At 35.0% G+C, this 20,653-nt stretch overlaps 1 protein-coding gene across 4 annotated transcripts in view; it reads right to left on the bottom strand.

Annotated features, from left to right (window-relative positions):
• Nucleotides 1-20,653, bottom strand: part of FXR1 (FMR1 autosomal homolog 1) — a 50,401-nt gene that overhangs the window by 3,378 nt on the left and 26,370 nt on the right. For 2 of the 4 annotated variants that reach the window (XM_080929491.1, XM_080929493.1), the window contains exons 6-15: nucleotides 20,429-20,522; nucleotides 19,808-19,924; nucleotides 18,278-18,448; nucleotides 17,525-17,603; nucleotides 13,441-13,550; nucleotides 10,160-10,246; nucleotides 8,428-8,635; nucleotides 4,420-4,623; nucleotides 2,174-2,374; nucleotides 1,462-1,542 (exon numbers count right to left, since the gene is read on the bottom strand). In XM_080929491.1, coding sequence (XP_080785617.1) covers nucleotides 1,462-1,542; nucleotides 2,174-2,374; nucleotides 4,420-4,623; nucleotides 8,428-8,635; nucleotides 10,160-10,246; nucleotides 13,441-13,550; nucleotides 17,525-17,603; nucleotides 18,278-18,448; nucleotides 19,808-19,924; nucleotides 20,429-20,522 — 1,352 coding nt within the window. The remainder of the gene's footprint in view (nucleotides 1-1,461; nucleotides 1,543-2,173; nucleotides 2,375-4,419; nucleotides 4,624-8,427; nucleotides 8,636-10,159; nucleotides 10,247-13,440; nucleotides 13,551-17,524; nucleotides 17,604-18,277; nucleotides 18,449-19,807; nucleotides 19,925-20,428; nucleotides 20,523-20,653) is intronic. The other 2 variants (XM_080929492.1, XM_080929494.1) reach the window with 2 other exon arrangements.

Raw genomic sequence — 20,653 nt, 5'->3', positions numbered from 1 at the left:
ATAATCGGGACCCTGGGTTTAAGAATCAACCGGGACCACCAGAGTGTCATATTGTCTAGCTAGAAGAAAGACCACTGATGGTTAATTTGCATAGATGTAAGGACAACTAGCTATTTTAGTCAGAGGTAAAACAACTATCAGCTGTCTTTACAGACTGCTGCTGGGGAACAAGAAACTTCAGAGAAGAGGGAGTAAAGGAATTTGAAAAGAGAAAACACAATGGTTCCTAAGGACAGTGAAAAATCAGATATAATATGCAACAACACGTCACTGTTAAAATTACCAAACTTCCCATTAGTCATTTTAGTTAATTCCATTCAAAATCACCTAATTTTTTAGAAGAAATCTTATTCCAATAGTTTTGTCTCTGTACACATCACTGGCTTAAGTTATGTCGAGAGTCATTCCAAGTTTGTGAATGCATACTGATAGCCTGAATTCTCTAACTTGCAAAGTAGGGACAAAAAATATTCACTCCTGTGCTACCTTCAAAGCATGACCTCTTCAACTAACATGCACCTATTACATTACAAAGGAAAAGGAGTATAAAGAGAGAACATATCTCAACACTATCTTTGACAGTGTTTAGTTCTTTTTAGATATCCTTCTATCTTTTAAACACAAACTCTTCATAATGGGAAATAATGCCCTTTGCTAGATTCCCAAATGTCTCTACAACCTCTGCATTTCAAGATTTATGATGCACATTATTTGGGGGGAAACACATGAAAGAGTGTATTTTGGAAAGAATGCAAAAATTGGTTGGTTTGAAAGGGGTTTATTTCTACTATACACAATTTCTTCATGGTAAATATACAGTGATTCTCTGTACATAAGAAATGAATTCTTTTAAAAGTAATAGACAATAGCAAACGAGTTTCTTTCCAGTTACCAAAACTTGAGACAACATAAAATATTGAATGAAACTAAGTAAATACCATTTGAATGGTTAGTATGTGTCAAAGAAAAAGCACCACACTACAGTAACACAGAAACATTAACATGCAGCCTTAAAAAAAAAAAAAAAAAAACTCTACATTTTATTTTAAAATTTTGAGTATATTGTTAATTCCCACCAAAGGAGACCCCCATAAGCAGGCACCGTGTAAAAAATTGCCTAGTTTTGCCAATCAACCTCAACCAAATTCACACCATAGTCTCTGCAATGGCAGTCCCCATCTTAAATCTCAAGAATCTGCCAACTGAATAAAGTAAAGGTACTAAAATTACTTCCATGTAAGAAATTAAGACACAACATTAGTTCACTTAAGACTAGATACTAAACATTTATACTGTGAAGGAAGAATGCATTTTCTTGAGCAGCAGTATTAGTTGAATAAACTATGCAATGCAAATTCTGAATGTATACACACATGTGAACATGTAACTATATTTAGAATGCAGACACATGACATTTTTTTCATGCTTGTGACCTGACACCAACAGGCCCACTCAAGTTACCTGGCTGTCTATCTTCTGCCTGACCCCTGAAACGACGCCTGCGGCTACGATTGCGTCGCTGGGGTTTTTTTTCACTATCATCTGTAATTGCAAAGTTTACCATCAACTATTCTGACAAAAATAAACAAAAAAGAACAAACAAAAATTTTCTTTCCTTATTTAAGGGAAGAGAAACTTTTAAACATCAAAGATAAAGCATACAAAACTGACAAAGAATTATATACATTTTTGCAGCATAAAGCACTGCCCTCTGGAAATTAAGAGGGCTCTAACTCATAATAAAGCAAATTGCTTTGTAATTGAAACCACCACCATCATTCAGGAATAAGATTTCTCTCCAATATATCTTGGGTCTCAAACTTAATGACATTTTAGCCCCTTACTAATAAATGCTAGTTCTTTGCAGCCCCCACAAAAATATACTGTAATTGTTAAAGGGGGAGGGACTAAAATAGTTAAGTTTTATTTGTAGACAGTAGACCAACTGAGTATTTAGATTGATTTAATGGTATGAAAAGGGCACTTTAAGCAATCCTCCCAGTTCAGATAGTCTGACAAATATGAAAACTTGCCCCCAAGACAAGCAGCTATATCCCTCATTTAAAGTAAACACTAAAAAACCATTTGTGAATTCTATATAACAAAAACAAGAGCTCCATCAATTATCAGTACAATACAATCACACACACCTCTTCCCTAAATGCTTACATACCTAGCCCATTTTCATTAACTGAGGCTGTATCAGATTCAGTCATTCCATCCATCAGAACAGCATCTTCATCAGTCCTTCGTCTACGAGACCGCCTACGACGGTTAGTACTGTGGTGAGATTCGCTGGCGTCAGTGTCTGCAGTCTGATCTGATTCTGTATTATCAAGTAAGCTGTATGGATTGCTGTCTGGATCTTTGAGCACTATATTCATGTCAGAGGCAAGAAATATTCATTTAAGAGGACATCAGTTAAGAATGCTTTATCTACTGAACTACATGCACTAATTCTAAGTAATTACAATACCCCCATAAAAATATAGATATGATATATAAAAAGTTTTTTCCTAACACTAATTTATCTGGAAAGTAATAAAGACAATTAAGTAAAATTTTAATGGGGATGAAAAATTGTAAACAAAAATATATGCTTACTTAAGTTTCTTAAGTCTTCTACCTACATCTTCAGATGAGATCAAAGCTATAGGGAGGGATATATAATAAACATGTGGTCCTGTTTTCCCTATTACGGTCCCACAAATAAATGTAAACTGTTTATGTGGCATTTTCAAGGCATTAGATACAAGTAATCTACAGTTAATGTAAAATGACATACAACAGTGTGTAAAGATATGGATAGTGGAGGATGACTACATCAGAAAATATTACAGGACCACTCACACTCTCAAGTTAATCCTATCCAAAGAGTAGAAAAGTAAATATAAAGAGAATTATGTCATGAAGAGAACCATTGTACCTCTACAAGTTTAAGGTGACTGCTGGTATTTTGTGCTAATAGACTATTCTAAATAAAAGAAAATAAATCACTTGCATCGAAGACCTAAGAAGCATTAGTTAAGTATGAACTGGAACAACCAAAACAAAAGTCTAGAGAGGCATCTAAATCAGGCTGAAGTTGTAATTGGCTATAGAAAGGACAACACGGAAACACCTAACTTGTAACCAACTTGAAAACAAACCATAGGGTGAAGTTAGAAAAGAACAATGTCAAGATACCAATGAGAAGAAAAGTGCCCATCTTACCTAAATGTATCTATTGCTTCCAACATTCAAATTACAGAAGAAATTCACCTAATCACGATTATTCCTAAGTTTTCCTTGGTAAGTTAGCAAGCTAGTGCCTTAGTAAAAGATACTAAGTTTATCTATTAATAAAAACTAGGTAAAATACATTTATTTTGCAATTCCACAAAATAATTGTTTAATAGTACAATGTACAGTGCATTTTAATATAAAAGTTACTTTTCTAGAAAAACTAAGGTAGAATTTCCTAAATAAAACTATACTTAGGGCCCAATGAAAATTGTGTTCCAATTAGAGCCAAATACTTTCCTTTATTTGATGCTGATTTGTTCTGGTTTTTGCACATTTACATGTATTTTTAATATTCACAGACTATGCTAAAATTTTAAAATTGATTTTAAATAAGACATTTAATCGTTATAAATATTAAAAATGGCCTTCTTAAAAGACAAAACAAGTAATAACGCTAACACACAATGTTTTAAAATAAGCTAGTCTATGTATCCCTGGAAACCCTCTCCTTTTGCCTATTCTACTCAGAAAAAGACTCTGTTAACAATTACTCTTCCATGATAAAAAAATAATCAAATGATCACAGTCAACATATGCTTGCATATGAAGTCTTTAGACATCTCTACACTGTATCTATAAACATATGGTGTATACACGCACGCACACACACAGAAGCCCTAAGAGGGTACCAGATCCTCCAGAGCCAGAGTTACAGGGCTGTGAGCAGCTCATGGTGGGTACTAGGAGCTTAATTCTCTACGACAGCAGTGACTGTTCTTAATTGCTGAGCCACCTTTCCACTGTCTATATTCCTCCTTATGGTTCAATTATTCAATAAAATTTTCTTAAGAATTGAATCCCCGTCTGTCTCTTTTCTCAAAGCGTAGCAATAAAGTTTGGGAAAAAGAAGGAAAATATTACCTAATTATCACAGATCTCAAAAGGAGAAGGAATAAACATGACTGTCAAAAGTCAACTAAAAGTTCTGACCTACACATTCTTAAGGAAACCTGCACTGGGAATTAATTCTATACAACATTTTCTGTATTAATTGCTACAGTCCTCCATTTTCTCTTAAGATAGTAAGCAAAATCACAAACTTCCTAAAATGTATGGCCCTGAAAGAGGAAATAACTTTTGTAGGATTACACTGTTTACAAAGCATGAATGGTGACATAGTATGTAAAAGACTACCAGAACTGATGGAGGATTTGCCACCACGTGGTCCACCACGACCTCGTCCCCCAGAAACACTTCTGCCTCTTCCTCCTGGGCGTCTCCTGCTGTCTCGCTGATGTCGAGTCTCTCGGTCATCTTCTCCTGCCAGTGACCAATCACTCAGCTCATCTTTACGCTCAGATTCTGTTTCGGAGGGGTTAGACAGCTCAGAATTTGTACCTTTGAAAAAAGACAATATATAAGCCAATTAGATGCACATAAACTGATATGCTAAAAAATTTCAAAATAGTGTCTGCTAAATATCATTTACATAAGCATAGTAATTGTTTCAAAATGAGCAAAATTAAAAGTAAATTTTAATTTTAAATTAACAGATTCAACTAAACATGTATACATGAAAATGCAGTCAATGTAAAGTTTTCTGCCCATTTTTAAATTGATAGCGTAAATCAGTAAAATATTTTCCAATACCTAAAAATAAATTTAATGACATTAAGAAAAACTATATTTTAATCATCGTTTCCATTATTACTGACTTGAGCGTATTTTTTCTCACACATTTTAATTTCTCTGAAATCAGAATGCTGCTTGTAACTATCTTTCTTAAAAGTTAGGAATTTACTTGTCAGTTAAAATACATAAAATGTTTTCCTATTGCCTCAGATTAGCATAATGACAATGTTTCTGAGATTACCTAATAGAACAGAAGACACTGCTGTAATGAAATTTATGTAATTAGCTCTTCCAGAAGCTGACTTCTAAATTCACACCAATTTAACTGAAAACAGAACCCCCCCATATTGCCATGTGTAACTTTTCTCAACATTTTCTTCAATAGATCTACAATGAAAAGAGCTGTTAAAAGGTAAAGCTTACTAAATCTTATTAGTGTCCCAAATGTGTCATGATGTGCAGAAATTTCCTTTTAATGAGTGGCTTTGTTACACTATTTTGAAGTTTAACTGGTTAAACTTATGTATGATTTCATGAGATACCTAAAAATCAGTTGTATTTAAACTGCACGACCATGTAACAGCAGTAGTAAAGCGCTGAAACAGAAGTAATAGGTGCAGAGGAAAGGACTCCTCATACACATGTTACAGAGGAAAAGATGAAACACTTTAGAAAAAATAATCCAGTTTTCCACAAGTGTTTGTTAGGAATGAGACCTCACAGAAGAGAATAAAGTGCCCATGTAATAACTATTAGTACTGTCACTGTTGAAAGTAGACAATTAACTAAGGAATAATGAAACAAATCTGGGCTAAAATGTAACAAGCCTAATAAACTATTTTATGTTACCCAGGAATAAAAAACAAGATAATTACTCTAACCTTAACCTAAATTCAGTATTCTGTGAGACTATATCACACACAGAAAAAAAAATGTTGATGAACTAGCTAATATTTGTGTTTTATGATCAAAAAAAGTCAAGTACAAGGCTAAACCATGAGATAAGAAGATTGCCCTAAAATATTTAGGTGAGCCCAAACTAAAGCTCATGGGTTCCTAAAACCTCTCGTCATAAAGAATGAGGGCTGTGATGATGTCAATGACATTTTAAAACTCGAGGCATGCCATCATAAGCCTGGAAGTTCAAGTAAGCAGGTTCTACTACCCCCCCAAAAAGAACCAAAAATCAAAACAGAATAAAACTTCTGCAGTCTAGGTGTTATATATGAGGTTAGCCCAGTACAAGACAATGGTCAATAAAGCTGTACTTGGTCATGCCTCTAGGTTACATAAGTTATTGATTATTGCTTTCTGAAAACAATATAGCTATCTCAACATCTCAAATTTGTCGAACAAGCAGGATACAAGGAAAGTAATCCCAGAAAAGCTTTTAGAAATGAGCCATATCACTCACAATCACAATTTGCTTTTAAATTCCATAATCTGGCTTTTCTCTACAACTTCTATCACTGTTATCAAGATGCTTCCTATCATTTTAAATGGTCATGTAATAAAAATGTACATTAAAAATGCTTTACAACCAAGATGTGATAAAACTTCTAAGATTCAAACTAAATTTAACAAAAACTTTTAGAAATGTTCTACTAGTATCCATTTCTTATAAAATGTTATTACTGCCTAGTCCTTTTCAAAGTGTAGGTTGATGTCAAGGTGATACATGATTGAACAGTAGAAAGTGAGGGAGGGGCAAAGTTTTTGGTATGGTAGAAGAGAAGAACGCAGGAGAATCAAGATGGAGACAGCAGAGGAGGATGGTTCAGATCAAGGTGAACTAGACTGATTTCATCTTGTCTAAGTGGGCGGTTTATATCTTTATTAATTGGCAATGAATTTGTTTAGATGTATTGTGGATTGAAAATTTAACATAAAAACCTGATTATTGAGTCTTGACTTTACCAGGCTGTGGAGGACAATGTATGAAAGCACTGGCTGAGAGGCAGATAGAGTGTGTGCAGTTCCAGCACTGTTGCCTGCACAAAGTGAGAATGCTCGGGCTAGTGGAATGAGATGTGTGGTTGCCAGGTGTGGTGACTAATTGCCTAGAGAACAGTGTGGTAGAGAAAGAAACCGGGTGCCCGGCTCCACAATGGAGTGGAGTAAGACCCTACGGGACCAGTAGCAACAGAACCAAATTTTTTATTTTTACTGCAACATGAAAATGCTCAAGACGAGTTGTAATTAAATTCAAACGGCCCTTTCTTACAAGTTACTTCAAAAATACAAGATTTCTAGTTCCACAAACCTAAGTCTGCCATATACTAAAGGATCTATAAAGCACTTTGTAATCCAGATAATTACCTTTACCATGTTGCATATATTTATTATCTATTCTTCAGCCACTTTATCAGAGTGCCTTCCTCATCAATAAGCAGAGGCCTCAGACACTAATCAATCTGTTTAATGGGTTTTCACTCTTGCTATACAAAGCCTTATCTGATTGTTAATTTAGGGTTTAAAATATACAAATTTACCCTGTTTCTATTTAACTATTGGCATCAAGTAAACTTTCAGAAATACAGCATTAGCTTACAATTCTTTGTCTTTTGCACACTGAACTCTACACTTCATTGAAATTTCATTTACAAGCTTCAATACCATGTTTATGAAAACAAAAATACATCAAGGAAATGAAATACTTGAACATAAAGTTGGAGCACTAAAGAGAAGGGATACTTAACCTTCACCTGTACAACAAATGGAAGCTCGTACAGGTGTACTACCTTATTCAATTCCTTAGTTAAACGAGAAGTCTAGATCTCAACCTACACGGTGCAAACCTGAATTCACCTCTACTTTCTGTAAATACTTCCTAATTTGGGCTAGGTTCACAAGTATTTTCTCAAAACAAGATGAACAGAGGGAGAAGAGAAGAAAGGAACAGAAAAAGCAAATGAAGAGGGATGGGCAGGAGATCAGGTCACAGCTAATATCCAAGTCCAAATGGAGAAAGATGGAACAACTCCAAAGCTAAACAAGAATAAATGAAAATTTATGATTAGAGAATTGTTGACTACCACAAAATCCACTGATCTGTTCCTGAGGCCCCAGCTTCAAAGTGAAAATATGGCTTATAAAATTGTGCACGACAGAAGGTTAACCATCTTTTTAAGCCTTCATTTTCAAGAAATGTTACTAAACAAAATAGTTGCATACACGGCACTAAAACACTCAGATCAGTGTATTTCAAAGCTACTGAAGGTTTATTATACGCAAGGCTGATCTAGTCAATGTTTTCATTTGTGCTCACAAATGAAATCTTACAGATAGCAGTAGCACACTAGGATTCTACCTACAGCAAATGTATGAAACTACATTGGTTGGAATACAAGCCATATTTCATTCATTCTTTATACTTATTATAATCTACCAGAACCATAATTTAAAACTGTGTTATAGCTATTTGTAAAGTATATACCTTTCACTGTCACTAGTATCAGTGGGGCATATACCTCAGAACTACCTTCCACCCAAAATATATGCAACATCAACATCTAAACTAGAACCACTACTACACACACTACTACAGAAATAAAACAATGTTCTTTTTACCATAACCGGAGGTGTAATTAGGGCCCCGACGACCTCTGCCTCTTCCACTATAAGACCTAGAACCTTGTACAGAAGAGACGGTACTTTCATCAGTGGCATATCCTTTCTCTTTTTCAGGCCCTCTGGTGGAAGAAGGTCTGAAACCCATACCAATCTGTCGCAGCTGTTCATCAATCTGAAGGCGTTCCATTCTTAGTTGTTCCACTTCCTAAAATCAAAACAATGAATTCTTTCTTACTGTGTGTATGTGTGTGCTATGCACATATGCACACACCTGTCAGGCCATGGGAGACTAGGGGTAATCAAGTAACCTTTACCTGCTTGATCCATTCTCCCCAGGACAAGTCCTGTACAGCTTTGATGTATTTTGGCCTAGAGCTAGAACTATACAGTCTGCACCAAGGAAACAAACTGTGATCTTTGAAATCATCTCATAAAGCGGAAATGAATCCACGAGGTCATTTGCTGGTCAACTCAAGAAACACTGAAAGCTTTTGCTATAAGCAAACAGTATATACAATTTTCTTTCAAGTAACTGTCCTATTATAACTTATCTGTTTTTGTTATCTAATATTACCAAATACTGTCCTTTTGTTTTACTTTTGAATACTGTGTATTTGTACATGCCAACATGTGCCTGTGGGGATCTAACTGTAACTTAAAGTAGTTGATTCTCTCTTACAATGTGAGCTGTATGTATGTATGTATGTATGTATGTATGTATGTATGTATGTAAATATGAATGGAGCCAGTCCAATGGCCAGATACTGTCTCTTTAAACTGGGAATTAGAGATTCTATTAACGGTATTTTATGAGCAACATCTTCATTTATATAACACAGATAACAAGCTGACTTGGTCATTTAGAAACTAAGGTCCTGCAACATGTGATGGTAGCCAATCTAAACAGTGCTAATGGCTGGGAGGTAAGATTACAGAAGAAAAAAAGGCATTTGCTTACAAAACCAGGATCAATAAAATTCAAAGAAATCGAAGAGTGTTATCAAATGTGCTTTCAAAATATTTGTACAACAGTAATATCAGAGAGTAGAGGAAAATATACTAGAAATAGAGAGCACTTTAGGATTTATTACAATGAACAATGAAGAGGAAAACAAGAACTATGATGCTTTACTGGTAGCCACTCCATTTTCTGTAATCCTTGTGTATTATGTTTCAACTGAAACTGACAAATGGGGAATGAGGGTAGAGCTCAGAAGCTGATGCCTGTTTTGTCTACCATGCACTTGGCTCTGGTTTGCATCTCCAGCAACTCACCCCTCCCTCAAAATTGACAGAATACATTATATTGGGGGTAAAGCTGCTGACTCATATAACACCAGGGTTATCAAAGAGGCCCACACATCACCTTGTGTGCAGATGGCTAATACTTGAAAACAGAAGCAAAATGGCCCTAGTAGAGCCTGCAGCTACTGTAAATAATAAACTCTTCAAACATGAAGTATGGTCTTCTTTCTGGGGGAGGAGGGGTACTAAAGAGTCTCCCCTCCCCTGCAAAAGTGTAAGGATAAGGAACATTTTATTCTTAAGTTCTTAACAAGAACAAGAACAGGACAAAACTTAATTAAAAATATTTAATTACACAAAAAACATTACCATAATGAACAAAAACGTTCAGTATGTGGATACCTTATTTGTATTAAGTATACAGCATTCACACAGAAAATGCAGCAAGAATGATACATGAATACAAAATGAGCTGTATCCATACCTTTAAGTAAGCAATGTGATACTCTAGAAGAACTTGCACATTTCCAATACTTTCTTTAGTGCCCACAAATACAAATGGAACCATTCCCTGTAAGAAAACACAAGGTCCTCAATTTTTCACACTAATATATAATTTTTCTCCAATATACAGTAATTAATCTGAAATATAGTTTTAATGCCTTATTTGTGCTAAAATTTACATTTCAGCTTGCTAAAAAAAATTTATCAGTTCATGCTAGTTTTCTGAATTTTAACCAATGTAACATCCCAAAAATACTGACCACTTTTAACAAAATACTCAAACTGATCATAGTCTTTCAGAATAGAAAAATTATCACAGTAAGCACGGCTTGAAAAATAATAACGAGAAAACAAAATAAAAACAGACACATATTAGACAAGTTATCCCCATAAGTGCTCAGATAAGACCTTGAGAAGAGTATGCTGTCACAAGTCTGTAATTTCAGCACTTGAAAGCTGAAGCAAGGGAATATAAAACAACAGTATCTAAATAAAAGGGGAGAAAAAGAGCAAAAAGACTAAGAGTTATATATTCCTGACCATTAAAAGACAGTCTCAGGACTGGTGATATGGCTTAGTGAGAAAGGGCATTTGACACCGAGCCCAATGATAAGGGTGAATTTGATCCATGGAAGCTCAAACTCAGAACAGAAACAGTTTCTGCAGTTGTCCTCACCTCCACACACGTGCCCACATGTCATGTGTGCACACAAAAATATATACACACATACACAAGTGGAAAAAAGTAAAGATATACTGACTACAGATTATTATTATTATTTTAATCCTTTTATTTTGTTTATATGAGTACACTGTAGCTGTCTTCAGACACACCAAAAGAGGGCATCAGGTCCCATTACAGATAGTTGCAAATCACCATGTGGTTGCTGGGAATTGAGCCAAGACCTCTTGAAGTGCAGTCAGTGTCCTTAACTACTAAGCCATCTCTCCAGCCCTCAGAGCATTATTTACACAATATAAAAACAACAAATTCACTGAAAACACCCACACCTGGGCACAAAAATAAACATTGAACAATGATCCCAAACTTGTTTATTTGGTTAAACTTCAGAATAAGTCGCCTTTAAAACATAGAGCAAAAAGGGAATAGAAAGATAGCCCAGCTGTTAAGAGTACTTATTGCTCTTGCAATGGGCCCCAAGTTCAGATCCCAGTGGCCAAATGGTCCTTTTCAACCATACTCAAAGTTTCAAGGGATCTGATGTCTTCTTCTCATCTCCAAGGGCATCCGGCACACACACAAACATGCACACATAATAATTATTTTCAAAAAGCAAACCAAAATGACTAAGTCAAGATTTTCTGCCTTATAAACATTTCAGCTTTCTGCTATATGAGGAAAAAAAAAAAAATCAACTTAAACTCCCTGCCAGTTTCCATTTCCTCTCTCAAAAAATATCTTCAAGATTTTTAAAATAGACAAGCTCAATACCTTTTGGTTATAAATATGGATGTATTGTCAAAGTAATTTCTAAGAGGTGACTTATTTAGATATAGCAGGTTAAGTAGACAAACACCCAGACAGTTACTAAGGATCTAGCACAGCTCCACTATGAAGATATAAAACAAGAATAAAGTTCTGACAGTATACTAAGAAGATAGCAAACAGATAGGAGGGAATGCAGAACTTGTTGGTGTATGCGTGCGTGTGCATACTTTTATACTGAACCATGTGACTTGCTTTTACACATTAGAGCAGCATATGAGGTAGAGACTCCTAGTCATAAAAACGAAACCAAGCAGCTTGTATTGACAGAAAGAAGCAGTCTTATCCCTACCTGTGTTATATAACCAATCTCCTTACTCTTCAAATATTCAACTGCAGCCCTATGTATTTGTGCTTCTTAACCCTAATCTAGAAATAGCAGTACTAGCTTGAGCTACAAAGAAGGTAGTACAGTAAGTTTGTTTTTGTTTTTTTTAAATCAGAGAACCCACCAATAATAATAATAATAAGGTGGCAGTAAAATGAAAATACTGAAAAGCTAGTGGGGACAAGTCAAGCTAAGGGAATGCTAGAGTTCTGAATACCAATTTAAAAAGTTGTATGTAACTATCATCATAACCTTCAGGTCAGATTTTATATTGCTGGATACTAGGTGTAAGAGAAACATGAAGATTACAATGTTGAGCACCATTAGTTTTAATCCTTATCAGAAAGGAATCCTAAAAACCACAGAAAGCAACTACAAGTTACATGATACAACACATTTTAAAAGTGTGATACGTCACTGAAGTGTTCTGACTCTTGTGAAATAACTGTACAATTACTTAATAAATTCATTTTTAAGTGTACCTCAACTTAGTACTTTAATACAAAGAAATAAAAAAGTGCTATCTATTGTAGGCATCTTAGGACACCCAATATTTTGTGTCAAGACACTACAACTTTTCTCTTTTAAAAAAGATTGATACTTTCCCAGAGCAAATTCTCCTAACAGTTCTATAATGAGCAAAACTGAAGGAAGTGTTTGATAATTTTAGGGACAACAACCCTTAGCTTATTTTAAAGCCCTAAATGAGCTCTACCAATCTGACCACTAAACCCAGAGATTTAAACATCCTAATGTGTAAGTGGTTAATAACAAAATTGTAAGCAAAATGTCAACATGAGAAGGGAAAGAGAAAGCAGTCTCAGCAAGGACAGAACAGAATAGCAACATGAAATAATGCATGCCGATTAAGGAATGTTCAATGCTTTTAGATCCTACAAAAAGCCCAGAGCAATCAAGAATTGCTTCTAGACATGAAATTCTACAGCTCTAAGAGTAAAAATGATATAAGATGAAGCTTGATAACTCAGTGGTTGCAAACATTTGTTTTTTTTTTTTTTTCTCCCTTGCAAAGACCTGGGTTTGGTTCCCAGCAAAGTCAAACAGCTGACAGCCATTAATAACTTCAATACCATGGGATCCAGTGCCTGATGACCCCCACAAGCACAAGACATGCACATGGGTACACATATATGCATGCAAGCAGAATACTCATACACAGAACAAAAGGAGGGAGGACCCAAAAGAAAAAAATTTTAACAGAAACATTTATAAGAGCTGGCTTAAGTACTGACAGACTAACTAAGAAGTCACATAGTCCACAAAACTGAAAGATGATTTGTTTTTAAGTATGTAAGGTAATATAGTTCGAAGACATAGAATTTTCAAAACCAAGAATTTCCACAGTATTGGAAATTAACTGTGAAGCCTAAATAAAACAGGCAAATAAACAGCATTAAGCACTTACGTCCTCTCTAGGTAGTTTATTTTCATTGTCTCCTTCAATTCTTACTCGAACCACACCAGATTTATCCACTATTTCTTGAATAACTTTGCCATTTTTTCCAATAACTTTTCCTTTAGTAAAAGAAAACAAGTAAGTTAAAACTAGTTTGTTATCCATCCTATATACCAACCTAGATTATCTATTACTTTCCTATCAAATGGTAACCACCAAGCAAAGATGTTTTTACTTTCAATAACCTCACCTAAAGACTCTTCTCTGAAATTTTCTCTGGCATATAGTTGTCTAAAGACTACTGACTTCAGTAAACCACTACAATTCACAAGCAAGAGAGTTCTCATGCCGATAGAGCCATTTCTAATACTTTAAAATATAAACTCCAATCCATTTCAAACCCCTGCCCATGAAACATAAGAGAAAGCAATTCTAAAATTGCTATTAGCTACATCACGTCATTCATCTCATTCATATCTATATACACACCCAGATATATATTCGTGTAAGCAAAATTATTACAAGTTCTTAAGTACTTCATAGATTTACGTAAGTGCATATAGCCTCACTGTCTTGCTAAGGATGGCAGTCTGCAAAGATACAAAATTCATACCTTCATACTTAACCTGTTTGTCTCTCAAACAGCAGTTATTAAATATACAATACTTAAAAGAAAAACTCCAAAGGTAACATAGGAAAGTACTTTTTCCCTATTATTAAGATCAAAGTTTAACTCAAGTATCTGGTATACTCTTGGGATATAAGTAACAGCAATATCCTTTATTAAGTAGCAGTATCCTTGTATGTTACCAAATCCACATCCACAGTTTTGTTTTTTAACTAGACCATTTTCAGAAAAGCTAGAATTTCTGTTGAAAGGAGATAAAGTAAGTCTGTCACCTGTGCTTGAAAGAACAGTTCCATTATATAAAGTGACAATGGTAAACGAGTGGTAGAACAGAAACACACTCCACCTAATCAGATTTTTCAATCTCTTATTCTTCATCTCAAACCCCTACCCCATCAATTAGCCTCAATTTAAAGAGCAGAACTGAATAGGTTAAAACAGACATCAGAGTTCACATGACTGGGTCTTCTCAGAGAAGCCCTAGCAGCAGCACATCAAAAGCAACCTTCACAGATTACACAATGAAGCTTAAGCAGCAGCTTCATCCTCCATCCTGCTAAAAATAAGCAAATGTCTTTTCAGAAAACAAATAACGTTGATGGGATATAAGCCCTTTCCCCCAAATCTTGTTCACTTGTTTCTTGGAACTACATCAGTGGTGAGTTAAGCATCCATCACCCTTCTGGGTCCTTGGCGGGAACCTACCTTCAAGTCTTACTTAGTCCCACCAGAGACCTTCAATATTTTAAATGATCATTTCCACAGTTTAAATTCCAGAGCATATTGACAAACTGAAGCAGACCTGTAGTATAAATTGAGCATTGAGTATAATGTTGAAGGGACAAAGTAAAGAAGTGATTAAAGGCAGCTTCTTCTAAGAAGTGAATGGTTTTGATCCACTTTCATTTAGTTTTGGACAGGTGGGAATGATCAAATACTAGAATGCCTCAAACACAGAAAGTGATCCATCCTCTTTGGAACTTACCTACCAAGTGGTCCTCATTCCCTCTTAATCCTCAGTTCTGCTTTTCTTTCATTTGAATTAAGAACATATATTTCAAAAAACTGCTTAACCCATGAAGTATTTTGGAGGAATATATAGGGAATTACTATACATGACAAGCAACAGAATCACCAGAGTTTGAGCATTGTGAAGTTGCTTCTGCTAATGCATGCTTTCTAAGGAGCACATAAGCAATTCAAATCACAAAAGCCAAACAAGACAAGATAGTGAACAAAAGACATAGTATGGATTCCCCTCTTTGCACTGATAACTAGATAAAGAACCAGAACTACAAATATATCCAATTCCTTATTTCTGAAATATCAGGGGTCTTTTATTCATTATTAATACTACAAACTCTAAACCACCAATGTTTATCTTTGTAGAATTAAGCTGGACAAAACTTGATTTCCTTTTCACAAAGCCACCATCAAAACTTTTTTTTTAACAAGTGAGAAAGCCTTAGTTCAGTTAAATAATGTTATATAAAATAGCTACCAAAATCTTAGCACATCACCCATGTGAATAATTGACTTAAAGAGCACAACAAACATTTTCAAAAGCAGCTCTTGTGATTGGAGTATGGTTCAGTGGTGAAAGACCTACCTAGCATGGGCAAGGCCCTGGGTTCAAACCCTAGTACTAGAAGAGGAGAAACAGAAAATAGAATGGGGGAGAAAGCAGGATAGTAAAATCATGTATGACAGGGCAGCATGTTGTCTCAACTCATTTGCCGTACAAGCCTGGCAACCTGAATTTAATCCCCAAAACTCATATAGATGTATAAGGTAGCTCTCCCACCTTTACCCAGACAGAGATCCATCCCATGAATGTGCTCAAACAAATATACACTAATTTTTTAAAATTCAAAAGCAATTTTTAAAACAATACTCTTTTTAACAAAGTTTTGCATTTTCATGTTTATTAAAATTATGTAATATTCAATTTTATTATCTTAACTCATTCATGACATATAAAACATTATGCAGTAAACAATGGCACACCAAAAACTAAGAGTTTGTATTAACTGGCAATATATCATAGCTACTTAAATGAACCGAAAAGCCTTCTACATCCTTCTATATACCCGTTAGTAGCAGAAATACAAAAAACAAATTTTTCTGTTATTAACCTTTTTTCTGTGTGGACTCACCCATGTGGAAACCAAAGGCAACTTTTTTTAAAAATCTGTTCCTATCTTTTTTGTTACTTGTTCATTTATTGAGCTGAAACAAGCTCTCTCTTAAGCTGGAATCCATTTATTTCCAGCCTGACTAGCTGGCCATTAAACACTAGGATTGCAGATGTATTCTGCTACAACAGCTTTGTATACAATTTCAGAGGACTGAGCTCAGGTTGGAAAACAAGCTCTTTTCTACTAAGCCAGACACCTATAGCCCTCTATCGTCCCTTAAGTGTTCAAACAAGTATCTTTAAGAAGAGAAGTATATTGTTTTACAGGAATGTGAGAAATACTACATGGATAGTGAATTACCTTCTAATGGAAATGGAACCCAATGGGCTCAAAAAAAAAAAAAAAAAAAAAAAAATCCCTAGGGTCAAACAACAAGGAGACAAAGAAAACAAAACTGCATGCCTTGCCAGCAAATCCTACATTATGTTAGCATTTAATTTTACATTTATTATTTTGGAGAATCACTAAGTACTTAACATATATCCAAAGCCTTCCAATCTCCATCAAGTAGTGTACATACACACACACACACACACACACACACACACACACACACACACACAGGACAACTAGCCATGGCACCATTCAGTAGTACAGCACTTGCTACCACACATGAACAACTGGGTATGATATGATCCTCAGCTTCTCAAAGATACAAAAACAAAGACAGAGGGCACACCAACAACAGCTTCATTAGTTAACATACCTAAAACTAAGTTTAACTACCACAAACTCGAAACTGTCAACTCATACCTCATGAATACGGCAATTATCACTGAGATAAACAGTGTTAGCGTCCCTCCTATCATCCTCTCTCCTCCCTAAGACTTTTACCACCAATTATTTATTCAGGACCTACTATGTAGAAATAAGTTTATTACTCTATTATTAGCCCAAATTTATTTTTATTTCCACTCTAAACAAAAGAAAAAACTTATCACAGACACTGTAAGTCTTTCACCATCACAATTTTGGTGGACATATAAATGAAAACCAGACATTAAACAGGAAAAAGTAAAGTGCCCAAAGGATGAGAAGACTTAAGGAAACCCTTAAGAACAAATCATTATTAATGGCACAGAACAAATGCATCTTACTTTCTAAGCATGAAGACAAAGTTACAAGTCATATAAAATGCTTTCACAAAAAACACAGCTGGCTGTCTAAACAACTCATATTACACTAAGGTAAACAAATTATAAAGCTAGCATCCAATTAAATGACTTAATTTACATTTATAATATTTAACTTTTATACAAGTACCTACCAACAAGATTCCGGGGAACTTGAATAAAATCTTCCACAAATTCCAAGAAACCTCTCGCTTTTTTTACAGCCTCAGCACTCTAGACGGAGGAAAGACAAACTCCTATTAACATTTTAGAATAGTCCCAAACCCAAAATATATGAAGAGAGGAAAATCTACATTGTAATGTTATGACACAAAGTTCTGTTCAGTCTACTGAAAGTTCAGGTTAGGTTCTTTGTTAGATAACTCAGTGAGAAGCACTTGCCTGCTCTATATAAAAGCCCTGGGTTCTCTATCCGCAGCACCACAACACACAAAACATTTAAAAAGCTTTAAGCTGGACATGGTAGCAAGCAGTCTCACTCTCTTCTTGTGAGGCTAGCTTGTTCTACATGGCAAGATCCTGTGCATAAAACAAAGTTCCTTTGCCTGTCAAGATCATCTCAATCTTAAACCTTGGATGATTACTTTCATTTGTTTCTTCAACATAATTCAAAGATAAATCTTCACAAACTGTACGGTAAACATTTTACAAGAGAAAGTTTCATAAATTTCTAAGCCTACTCTAGATACAGGACTCTAGGCAGTACAGTTCAAAGCCTGTCCTCCTATAATGAGGTTACACTGGCTACTTCTGAAGACTTCAGAAACAAGCATTAAGTTATGTGAATTCTTATCTTGAAATTGAAAAATGAAATTATAGAAAAAATATGATGGAACAGACTGCTAATATGCCAAATGAAGGATGAAAGACAAGAAGTGACAACTTACCTCTCCATAGATCCTAAACGTTCCAGTGTCTTCATCCAACTCAATGGCAGTCACTCCAGGAACTTTCCTAGCTTGCTGTATATTACTGCCATGTGTTCCTATTGCCAGGCCCATTAAATCTTCTCTCACAACAAATTCTTCATGAAAAGCTGCTGCAAGCTGTTTTGTGCACTAGTGAAGAGAAGTTGGGAGTTTTCTTTTGTAAAACTTAAAAAACAAACTGATGTTCATCATCATTCTAAATAATCAAGAAGTGGAGGGGAAAATCCTTGTCAACCAACTAATAAACGCATCAAGAAAATGTGGGCTATTCACACAATGCAACACGAAACTTATGGCATAAGTGACATGAATGAAAGCCAAGAACACTAACATTTCTGTCCTAAGAGAAATAAGTTAGAAAATACATCAATTACACTGATAGAACCAGTTATCAGTTTGTTTTTTAAAACAACAACAACAGTAACAAAACAATGTGCTGATAGCTTGCCTAGCATAAGTGAGGTACTGGGATGTATCTCAGTACTTGGGGAAAAATTATTTTTTAATTAAAGCATGAAAATTGTTACTGGGCATGGTGACGGGATAATCATGAATCACATGCCAGTCTCAAAACAATAGTTTAAAAGTAGTTGTGGGGTCTGAAAGGAGGAGGAAACAAGAAGCTGCTACTCAAGAGTTTCAGTTTTTAATATGACAAGTTCTGGAGATTGATCAAGAATGCTAAATACGTTAATATAATGAGCTACACAGATAGTATATTTTGAGTACATCATGTTTATGTTTAAATTCAAGACAAAACTAAGTTTAACAAGGTCAGCAAAGAATCTCTTACAGAATATAGGAAATTCATAAAATTGAAAAATAATTTCAGTCTATATAATTCTAGTCACTGGAAACTAATTCTAAAATTATTTCCATTAATTAGATACCAGCAGTTCTCCAACTCAGATGGCTGTTTCAAAGCACATTCATATACTGTTTAGAGCATGTGAAGAAGGGCTGTCACAAATCTGAGTTATAGAACATGTCGACTTCGCCAAGGTCAAGTGTGCATACCTACTCAGCTGGGAACAGTATCATCACAGGGTGGCAGCAGAAAACAGGAGGACGTAGAGAACCCAAGGGGAGACAAGGCAGCAATGCAAGCCTATGTAAAGTATGCTCTAAGGTTTCAATCTTCAGTCCTTTTTCCTCTTGTACAATAATTGCTACCATAAACTAAGGTAACATCTGATAGGTGACAGGGTAGTAAAAATCAGATTAAAGGCAGAATAAAGAAATAAAAAAGTAGTTTTCCGGGTATGCCTAGTCACTAATTTCTAAAGATCTTTGGCACCTATCTTCTAGGACCCCAAAAGAAAGCTAAGCAGCACTTAGCAGAACGAAATGTTATGTTTGATAAAAGTAAACAAGATTTTAAGGACTCTAGGTATTAGCCATAAATACATACATCTTAGGTGGCTTTCTGTTACAAGTCATACAGTTTGAGACAAAAAAAAGTATGAGACACAAAAATCACTAACTTACTTCTAAATGCTTAGTGGCCTCTTCATTTCTGGACATAAGCATCAACTTCGTCCGAATGCTTCGCAAATGCATATCACTTAAGATATTTACTCTCTTCACAGTTGCTTCACTGGCCGACTATAAACAAACAAATCAATTACTCAGAAACTTAACTTTTCCAAATATGAAAGTAATTTAAATAAAGCCATTCTTGATTCCTTCTTGTGGCTTACTTATTTTCATCCTAAATTCTCAAAAATAATCTTACTTTCCTTTCTAATCTCCTAAACTTGCATCTATCTGTTGTTCAGAATGTGTGTTAGCAGGGGGGAAAAAAAAAATCAAAGATTTTACACATCAAGAATCTCAAGATGTTATGAAGACATGGTAGCCCACCCTTAATCTCAAAGCATGGCAGGCTGACACCATAGGACTGCTACTTGTTAGCATAGCCAGCTGAGAGTGGCTTTATCAAAAAGTCAGCCAAAAACAAACCCAAACATTTGTTTCTACTTATTAAAGAAGAGAAAATTAGCTTACAAACAAACTATTATTAAAAGTAAATTCATTATACAGATAGCTTAAGAAATACCTAATAATAAGGCTGGTCATTAATTAATTTAAAATATGGTCTTATCTTACCAGTATCATTAGCTGGGTAGTTTCAGGATGATAAAAAATTCTGCACGCTCCTACTGCTTTCTTAAAATCTTTATGGGCATTTTCATTAGCACACCTAAAAAGAAATTAATTTGGATGCAAGACTTCAGTAGTGGATTAAATCTAGGAAGAGCATAATGCAACCTCAGTTTGATATCTCCCATTAGAATTTAAAAGATTTTTTTTAACACTTACTATATTATTTCT

Source organism: Micromys minutus, assembly GCF_963924665.1.
Source record: "Micromys minutus genome assembly, chromosome: 15".
NCBI lineage: Eukaryota > Metazoa > Chordata > Mammalia > Rodentia > Muridae > Micromys > Micromys minutus.
This window is presented reverse-complemented; position numbering and strand designations above follow the sequence as displayed.